Raw genomic sequence first — 10933 nt, forward strand, 5'->3', positions numbered from 1 at the left:
AGGTTTTTTTTTTTTCGAGTTTTATTTACCTTAACGTCGATTCCGTCTAGAAAGCACCAGGATTAATCACCACCGCTGTTTTTGTATTTTTCTTGAAATTTGTATGCCTAATCACCATCATCACGATAAAATAGGACTAGGGAGATAGGGAGCACACAAAACATTAGTTAGCATTTTGATTTCACAAACATACCAAACAGGGGATTTACTTAATTTATCATTGTCAGTGGCGGCCCCATAAATGCAAAATAGGGGAGGGCAGGGAAGGTCTTGCACAATTTGGGAAAGTTGGCCTACGGTAGATCACCTGAGCCCCACCACGGTTGGAGCTGAGGAAAGAAAATTTATGATTGTGACAGCTCTAGATTGCCGGAAATGGCACTCTCAGACCTAAATTTTAAATATAATTTTTCTTTTGTTTTTTCCATTTAAAAAATAATTTTTGAAAAATTGAGGTTGGCTCGGCCCCACTTGAATTCGCCACTGATTATTATGACGTCATTGCGAGATTGCTTCAACGTCACACTGGAGTTTGTAAAATGTTGGTATCACTAAATCGAAATAGATAGACATGTCCGTGTCAAAGGCTGTATAATTATTGTTTAATAATGGCTATATAAAATTCAGTTGACCAACTATAATTTTTTTTTTCAAATTAGGAAAAACAGTAATCCTATGTATGTAGATAATATTAAACACTAGTATATACGTGCGGGTCATAATACTGTAATATACAAAAGGAATAAATCGTTTATAGTAGAAATTGTGCAATTTTGAGTTTATAAAAACATTGGCCTAATAAGTACCGTATACACGCTTCCAGTTTCATCAGTGCTGTCTTGTCATGAGCGCCACGATCTAACCATGGAGGAGTTTACTACTTTTCTGCACCAGAACCATTCGCTTATCTTAAATTAATTATAACATTTGTTTTCATTCAAAACGGCGCCCTGAATTTTTCAAGTAGGCCTACCCATCTAGAGCACGTGTATATCCCTTTCATTTTTCATCTATTTCCATTTATAAGCGCGATCAGGACGCAGGAGCGGATTTAGGGGGACCGCCCCTCCCCCCTTTTTTTTGGAGGTAAAAAAGAAAGTAAGAAAAAGAAAAAAAATGACAGCCCAGAACGCCTCAAATGTTATTTCCGGGCGTCTAGAACACATGGACATTGTTGTCTCAAGGCCCAACTTTCGGTCCCGGGCCTTCGGTTCCCCCTTTTGGACATCTCTGGATCCGCCCCTGGTACGGTAAACGAAAAACGATGCTATGCGTATATGTAGTATATCCAAGTAGTCTTAAGGTGTTTCATAATGTATTTAAGTTGTTAATTTTCATTTAAGATTTTTTTGATTGACGCACCTCTTGAGTGCGTAGGTTAGGTAGGTTATTATATAACTACTTGAAGCCCGTTTGATTGTATACTATAGCTTTCCGGTATCACTGAGCATGCGTATTACTGATTGGGATGGTCAACAATCAAACCACTGTACTGTAATTGAGAAGTGCGGAAGGTAAGTAGAGAAGGCAAGAAAACTCGATTACTTTTGCCTTTTATACTGCTAAATACTATTGAACTGTGGAATTGTTGTGTATCACTGATAATCTAATTTATTATAGAAATTAATACTGTCTGTCTTGGGTAGTAGTCGTTAGGTAGACCAGGGTAGTGGTAGGTCTAGCAGTTCCAACAGCAGAGCCAGAGGTAGGAGGATGCGGGCGTAGTCGATCCTACTAACTAGGGATGTATGGTTAGCCTACACGGTTAACGAAAGGGTGTTCAAATATCCTCTTTGCTGACTATCACCGAATAAACTGTTTCTTCAATCAATTGTATTGTGTCATACAGTATATCTTTTTTTTTTAGCATATTTCTCTGGATAAGGAAGAAGCCTAGTCTGGCTACTACTTTTCTCGACTAGACCCATCTCATTTTTTAACTGAAGCCAAAAATACAGTATTAAACCACAAGAAATTGAACTTCAAACCAGGGAGATGCCCTGTTCAAAGACACATGAAATTCGACAGTCTTTATTCTTAATGTGTTACATTCTGCCACACTCGAGGGCTAGGCCTACTGTACAGCTAGATACAGTAGATATATTTAAAAAAAAAATTTGATGCATGTGATGATGTTTTTTCTTATTTTAATTGATGACTAAATTTGATTGAATAAACACAATGAATTGTAGTAGTGGTGGTAGTTTTGTGGTGAAAGTGGTCTAGAAGAAAGAATACCTAAGCCTAGTGAGACGGGATTGATAATTTCTAACCACACATTCCACAAATTCTTTGGTAATGATGATTAGTGTTTTAAAATTATTGACTTCACTTGTTCGTGGGTATTCATTTCGAGCCTACACTAGTCTAGGCTAGACCTGTGTTATTCCAATTAATAATCAATTGGTCTGTCCCATACATATCCTTGAAATGAAGCAACTTTCAACTTTCACAGTAATGTTGTCATGCTATTGCTAAACTAAACCGTAAACAATAAATTAGGAATTTTAAATTTTCCAATAGAACTATAGTAGGCCTACTACTATACTACAATTTTTAAGTTTTTGTGAGAGATGTCAATGAAATGTGATGCCATTTTATGTGACTTAAAACAATGTTCTGATTTTTTTTGTGTGTGTTCACTGTCTGGCCTCTTTCCTTGATACAGGGTTTCTTTACTGTCTCAGTCCAAAACATCAAATTTTATATGACAAATACAGTGTGTGATATGCTCATATTTGGGTATAATATGAGATCATGCCCATATATGGGAATATCACACAAATTTGTCACATGATAAAATGTGATAGCTTGAATAGAACTTCATGCCTATTATAAATTTTGATTGTAAATGCCATACCACCATGTTTCTGTTCACAACGAGTGCCACACCCACCCTACAGTATTTTACCCTTATTTGTGTGAAGGTAATTTATATAATTTAAAAGGAAGCAATCTTATATTTTGAAGATTTCAGGAGAGTGGGTATCATAATAAAAATAAATTTTAAAAAACGCTTTACTGTCTCAGTCCAAAACATCAAATTTTATATGACAAATACAGTGTGTGATATGCTCATATTTGGGTATAATATGAGATCATGCCCATATATGGGAATATCACACAAATTTGTCACATGATAAAATGTGATAGCTTGAATAGAACTTCATGCCTATTATAAGTTTTGATTGTAAATGCCATACCACCATGTTTCTGTTCACGACATTAATGGGAGTGCCACACCCACCCTACAGTATTTTTACCCTTATTTGGGTGAAGGTAATTTATATAATTTAAAAGGAAGAAATCTTATATTTTGAAGATTTCAGGAGAGTGGGTGTCATAATAAAAATACATTATTAAAAAAAACGTTTTCTGAAATTAACATTTTTTTTTTTTCTTTGTGGCTGAAGGAGGCACTGACTGGCCAAAAATAATATTTTATTTTTATTAGAAATCAGTATTATTGGCGGTATGAGGGTTCGTTAAACAAATTATAAAAAAGTCTCACCTTCAATTACACTCAAAAGTGCATGTGTAGGCACAGATACTGTATTGCAGTTACTGCTAACAAAATTGATTCCCAATAAAAAGGAAGGATGTTTATATATGCAAGTGGACTCCCACTAGACTGACCCTTTAAGTGTTTGCTTCATGGCCATAAATTTACATGATGTACTTTTATCATAATGAATGGAACTAGACCTCTACCATCTTACGTTTAAAAACCACTTCAATGTCAATTCCTTTTCTTCAGCTCCATCCAACGTGGCTAATATACTTTAGTTGGAAAAAGTTGAAAAGAAAATTAATAAAAAATTAAATAAAAAAATAAACCCAACAACATTTAATAGGACGACATGGAAAAATAGTGTGTGCACACTGAATTTTAGTGTTTAATTTTGCAACAATCCTATGGTACAGTACAGTAAACACTCTCGGGTTATCTAAGTATTTAATATTTCCTCTTTGTTATTCAGGACCCAACACTATACAGTTTTCTCATTTCCTAGTATTTGCACTAGGAACTACCTGGGTATTAATTGTAGTTGTGTGGGCTACATTTCCTTACCTTATTAGAGAGTAACTGTAAGTCGTTGTTTGCCCGTAAGATTTATAACAAAGAGTTTAATGTATACTGTCTGTTATAACCGTTCACTTAAATATTTTATTAGTAAACCCCATACGCATTGATAGGAATTTTAGAATCACTGAGACATCACTGGAGACAGAAATCAAAATAAGTGGGTTTTTGTTCAAACTTATTTACAACTTTTATCTACTGAAATTATTAAATTGATTACAAAGATCCATGAAAATAATCTGTAATTATTAATGTGATCGTTTTTCTTGTGTAATTATAATCTGCAATGTCTCTGACCATAGGTGGCTAAGCTGAAATACATTTGATTAAAATAAATCATTTCTTCTGAGCATAATCAAATAGAATAGACAAGATTGATAGAAAATGTACTGTAATCCTTAATCCACCCAGCAACCTGTCTGCTTACAGTAGTTGTGAATCCAGGTTTTGCCCTGGACTAAATTTATTTAAATTTGAGCTGATTTTTAAGATTTATGTAATTTATTTTGTTAGATATTTTCATGTTTCATACAGCTGGTTCAAAAATTATAAGTTAAAATTGTCTGATAGTTATAATTTTAGGCCTTTCAGTATACAGGTGTTATTTACTATTCTGCAAGTAATTTAATTTATTAGTACAGTACCAGTAAATAACAAAATAATTATATATAATTTATTGTGATGCTTTTAAATCAATCTTAATAATTGTATATACTTAAATTTATAATATTTTACAAGTACAGTACTTAATATTGAAGCTGCTTTTTAGAGAAATATAAACAAGTCATTTTTTTCCTTCATTTCTTTTATTTATTTTCATTTATTTATTTTTTGATGGAGAGAACCAAAATATCTTAAACCATTTATTTTGACAATGCTGGCAGCTGCAAGTGGTGTATGTTCAGTTCATACAGACCATAGTAGGCCTACTGTACAATAGTTTATCCTGAAAATAATATCTTTATTTTTGATGTACTGTACGGTCAGTAAATCAACCTTGCATATTAACAATAGCACAGAACACTAAACCAGTAATAGTATGACAGATTTTATTAGATTGACATTGAAACCTGTCAATCATCATATACAACATCATGTGGCAATTTGGTCTGTAATCTGAGTTGCTTGTCATTGCTCACTGTATTTGTTAAACAAGTTATCTACTGTATTGATGTAAGAGAAAAGATATATTGGAAATGCATCTGTTACAGATAATTTACCAATTGTCGGTAACTGGTAAATTATCTGTAACCTATGCATATTTCTAATATATCTTTTATCAATAGACTTTAGGTCCACTCAACTGTTATTAATGTAATACAAAAGCTAAAGAACAAGTATACTTCTTTGTAATCTGATCACCAGGTCATCTTAGGTTGAAGTTACAGTAAATTGAGGGGTGGGGGAAATAAATTAAAGATATAGAACAAAATCAGGGTTGTAGCTGTAGAAAACTAAGAGTGGGTGGGTGGGTGATAGCGTTGGTGAACTCAAAATAAGAGTGGATTTTAAGGATGGGCAAGGGAGTTAATATAAGTGGCCGGAAGGCTACTGTATGATATTAAAAGCTTTAGACCCCACCCACCATAACTACAGTACATCTCTGAAAAAGTGTATTCAGTACTGCAGTTTGTAAGACATTATATTTCATTGTTACATTGGTAAAGTACAACAGAAGTTCAGTAAAACATTATCCTCTAAGTAAATCTGAATATATTTCCTAACAAAAAATTGTTCTTTTTATAGGTTTTGTAACTTTGTATAAAATATTTTAAAAAGAAACCAGAAATAATGTCGAGCCGAAAAGCTAAGGGAAAGACAACAAAGAAGCGTGCACAGCGTGCGACTTCTAATGTTTTCGCGATGTTTGATCAAGCTCAGATCCAAGAATTCAAAGAAGCATTCAACATGATTGATCAGAATAGAGACGGTTTCATTGACAAAGATGATCTGCACGACATGCTGGCGTCACTTGGTATGTAGTGTACTTCTTTATTTTTAAGTGGTAATTTTTTTTTTCTTTCAGTCTCTTCCAAAGTGTCATCCATGTTTTCTTTTATCAGCTTATTTCTCATCCTCTTTCCATATTGGAGTTGTCATTTTGTCTCTGTTCATCTATTCTCGCAAGGTGTCCAGTCACTACTACTGTACAGTACATCATTCACTTTCATTAATTCTCTGATCCATCTAATTTTTTTTGCTAGGCTAAGGAGAAAAACAAATTTGATACATTGTACGAGTGATTTTTCTAAGACAACGGTTAATTTTGAATCCTGTATTTAAAGATGGTGGTAAAAAGAGCCCGTAACCACCTTCTTAAGTCTTTAAAAAGATAAAGATTACCAAAAAAAATTGTTTTTCTCCAGACTGAAATCTGGCTTTAAATTTAAGTCAATCATGCATATAAAAATCATAATTTGAAGTTGATTTATATTAACGAGTTTGAAGTGGAGCTGTGCTGTAGTTTGGTGGTTAAGATGCTTGCCTTTTAATCCTAGGATTCTTTGTTCATCATGATTTTTTTTTTCCAGGACTTCTCAGATCATCAATGCAATAAGTAACAAGTCACTTCCCTTTAAAGGAGGATAAAATGTGAAAGCGTTGGCATGGAGGAAACCCCCCCCCACCCCCCACACACACACACAGAAAATATTTTAAAAAAAATGTTAACATTTGATAAAACTGTAAAATTTGTATTTTTGGATTCTGATCTTGTTTAAAACAAAAAGTTTATTCTCAATATATTTTATAAGTTCTTTTTCTTGCACTACTCAAGGTAAGAATCCATCTAACGACTACCTAGAGGGAATGATGAAGGATGCACCTGGTCCAATCAACTTCACTATGTTCTTGACACTTTTCGGAGAGAAATTGAATGGAACCGATCCAGAAGATGTCCTCCTTAACGCCTTCGGTTGCTTTGATGATGAAGGAACTGGTTAGTAGATATCATGATATACTGTCCAAAAGAGAAGTCGAAGGCAAAAAAATGGTTGTATTGCCCAAGCACAGCAACATCAGATATCTGGTTCATGTTTATAAACCTTACAAGGGATTTTACTCGGCAACCGGCCGAGGCTCTAGTCAGCCTCTTGGTTTGGACCCCCTTTTTGACATGTTGGGACCCCCCTTTTTCACATACAGTATTAAATCAATAATGTAATTCTACAGTAATTGATTTTAACTTTTTTTTTATCATTGTTTTTTCCATACATTTTGTTTTCAACTCAGGTGTCATAAATGATGACTACCTCCGTGAGTTGCTGATGACGATGGGGGATCGCTTCAATGACGATGATGTAGATGAGATGTACAGGGAAGCACCGATCAAAGATGGCAAGTTCAACTATCGCGAGTTTGTACGTATTCTGAAACACGGAACCAAGGACAAAGATGATCTTTAAATTCCTAGTCCACACCTTTCTACTACCCACAATGCATCTCTTTTACCACTTCCAAAATTGTACCCAACATTTCAAATTTTTGTAGCATATTCCGGAAAGAGTACTCTTCTGTGATGTTGGTAACAATATGGTTTATTTCCTTTATTTACATCGCATCAAACTATCATAAATATACACTGTATTTTATTACCTCAATAATTTGCATTTTCACTATTTCTCAACTTTTTTTTATTTATGGCTTTGGCTTTTAACATTTGGTTGTGGTGATGGAAGGTGTATATTAGGGTGCTGTGCTACATTTTGATTTCAAGATTTAGATTATTTTTGTAACATGAAATTTAGAGAATAATTAGCAACAAGCGATATCTGATAAAAATAGATTTTTTACCAAATATAATATTTAACAAAAAAGCTGTTTATTATTTTATTTGAATTTTACTTATATTTTGTAATAATTTCTAGAATCAAATTTTTCATTGATTTTTTTGTAGTTTTAAAATTGCACAAAGGACCAAAAGATAGTATTTGCACCATGCTATATGAATATTTGGATTGTCGGGTTTGATATTCCTGACAAAAATACATCTTACTCAAGCATCAGTCCCTAGATGCATTGGCATATTATTTGGTATTAGATTCCTACCAAGAAGTTTTAAAAATAATGTACAGTATTTATTGAATAAACACCCCTCAAATAACTAACACCTCCAGAATGTTGCTTGGAATAATTGCCACCCTGAATTATACGTCTTGGTGAATTGATTTTTCCCATGAATAATTCCCCCTTTCCAAATGACAGTGAACAAAGCTAATGAAAGTAACACCAAAGTTTAGTCCAGTAGAAGTGTTATTGTACCAGGATGATACAATAATATTATTTTACAATTTTTTGTTGTATACATCTCCGGAGAAATTGAAGGGCATTTATTTGAGTAAATTATACGCATCCAGTTTACACCTAAAAATATAAATCCTTCTCGTGGAAATGCTTCCCTGGAATATATGCCTCCCTTAAACGCGGAGTAAAACAATCTCCTTGAAGTTAAACATAGTGCTCGGATGGATTTTGGTAGAAATCATTAATGTTGGTTGGAGATTAAATAAACATTTTTATTTAGGGCTTAATGTCTAATCAAATAAAAAATAAATATAATTGAACAATGATGCCACAATTTAATTTTCAATTTTCAATCAGTTGTTAAATTAAATTACTTGAAACTTGCCAATTACATAAGTAGATTTGGACTTCCATCTATTCAATTTTGCATAAATTTGACACAATTATGTACTGTTAAAAATATCAAAGATTGAACCAATACTGTAATTACTTTTAGATTGTGCAAGAGGCTTTTAGTGATTTGTTATTCAATAAAGGTTTTCGTATGTAGATAAAGCTAATTTTTTACATCAAGATGTATGTAGTTAATAAATGTTACGATTTGCATGTGATTAGGAATTTAACAATTAGTCAGCTAATTTGTTATTGTGTATAGCATTATTTATTTTTTTCTTTTTTTATGCAAATAAAATTATAAAAATTACAGAACACTCTATAGTCATATGCATGAAAATTATGAATTTCCTCTACCAAATATTTCACTCAAATATTTTTGTAATTAAATTGGAAGTTATGGGTTCATGAACCTGGTTTGTACTTTTAAATATAACCACTATTCCTGTATGTTTTTGTTTTGCCATTTTTTCCCAATAATATGGAAATATAATTTTTTTTTTCTTGATGTTTTGGATGGGTGAATATTTCATTAAATATATGTATTCTCTTGGAAAATATTTTTGAAAAAATGTTTTTTAGATGTTGATCCAAACAAGGAATAAGATTGCTTCTCATTCATTGGTTCACACAAACCATCAAGGGTATAATACTAAATTCATGGAAAGGAGATTAAAGAGCTAATTCTAGTGTTGACACATTTCAATGTGACATTTAAAAACAAACTGGATGTAAATTAGAGTACGAAAACTATAAAACAAACTTGAGAAAGGTAGTTTGTTGAGCAGCATCTTGAGAGATTCTCTGACTTCCATTTGACAAGATCTACTATTGCAGAATTATACAAACTAGTTGTAAGCGCTGTTGCTCTGTGAATGACAATTAAACATCAAACTTGGAATATATTTGACTTGTTTTTTTTTTGTATGCTTACTACAGTACTGTAGTATATACCAGGTAGTGTTGGCACCAGTAGGGGCTGAGGGTACTCCCTTTTGGATGGGCTTGGACCCCTCGTTGTCTGACTGCACAACAAGGTTGTCGGATCAAAATAACAATTTGCCTACTCAAATACTGTAATGTTATTTTGATTGGCAATCCCAAATATTTTGATCTAAAAGCACAATTTGGGCCATACTAAGCCATAAAACTCAGGGGAACCCTACCTGGGATTTTGTATTCCAGGACCCTGACGTAGGCTCTGAGTTGGACCCTTGATTCGGACCACCGTTGGCAAATTACTGGAGCCACTGCTGGCACCAGTGGCCACAGAGTCTTAGAAATGCCAGTCTCCCACAATTTTTGTTTTTCTACAGATGTGTGATGATGCCTGCTATACTTTTTCTTGAGTATGGCCCAATTGAAAGTTGCCTAGTGTTTGACACTGAGTTTATAATATAATGGTTACATAAACCATATATTACTACACCTTCTTATATTTCACCATAAAGGAGCACCTCTTGCTTTATTATATGTAGCATATTACACTACTTTTGGTGCCAATGGTGTTAAAAATTTAATAGTGATTGTGAAGTAGCAAATTTCCCTGGCCTCTATTAGAATTGTTGTACAGTACTGTACTCGGTCGGACACTTTCGGTCAGATGCAGAGCCTCTAATCCCACATAGGCCTACATCTACATATACACCACTACATACAAAAAAACCTATGATTAAATTGCTGCAGAATACCAATGCTTCTACAATTATTCTAGTTGTCTTCGCAAACAGTGATTCATTGTTGCTTGATTTTTGATTATAATAAGATAATGTGGATAATATTACATTATATCATGATATACACTGCACGTCCTGTTGATATTGATATGACCACACCTTTAACGATAAAAGAAAATTACAAAAAATACGTGGGCGAGCCATGTACAGTATTATATATTATGTAGTGTATAAAAAATACTAAAGATAATGAAGTTCATTAAGGTTGCAATATAAATATACAAATTCAGTACTACTGTAAGTACATTAACAATATTAACTCAGTATCACTGATGTCCTTGTTGATGTACTTTTGCTATTTGCAGACTGTAGGAATGGAATCATTAGGCAGATCTAAGATTAAGCAATGGGGGGTGGATATTGCAAGGTGCAAAGCACCGTCCCCTCCCATGAGATATTTTTTTTTTTTTTGGAATTAGTGGACTAATGGACTAATGGCACCAAGACCTGCCCGACGAGGGGGCCAGAAGGAAGGGAT

General features: G+C 33.5%; 1 protein-coding gene across 2 annotated transcripts; it reads left to right on the forward strand.

Annotated features, from left to right (window-relative positions):
* Positions 1 to 1430: 1430 nt before the first annotated feature.
* On the forward strand, positions 1431 to 9624 carry LOC117099832 (myosin regulatory light polypeptide 9-like). Of its 2 annotated transcripts, XM_033239361.1 has the most exons (4): positions 1431 to 1514; positions 5831 to 6059; positions 6861 to 7022; positions 7316 to 7488. In XM_033239361.1, the coding sequence occupies exons 2-4, from the start codon at positions 5876 to 5878 to the stop codon at positions 7486 to 7488; spliced, it is 519 nt and encodes a 172-aa protein (XP_033095252.1). In that variant the 5' UTR covers positions 1431 to 1514; positions 5831 to 5875. The 2 variants fall into 2 exon arrangements, with proteins under 2 accessions (XP_033095252.1, XP_033095251.1); XM_033239360.1 differs by lacking the exon at positions 1431 to 1514 and having other exon boundaries at positions 5876 to 6059; positions 7316 to 9624.
* Positions 9625 to 10933: the final 1309 nt, after the last annotated feature.

The sequence above is a fragment of the Anneissia japonica genome, unplaced genomic scaffold, assembly GCF_011630105.1.
Source record: "Anneissia japonica isolate Jap-2015-1 unplaced genomic scaffold, ASM1163010v1 scaffold2688_len169915_cov171, whole genome shotgun sequence".
Taxonomy (NCBI): domain Eukaryota; kingdom Metazoa; phylum Echinodermata; class Crinoidea; order Comatulida; family Comatulidae; genus Anneissia; species Anneissia japonica.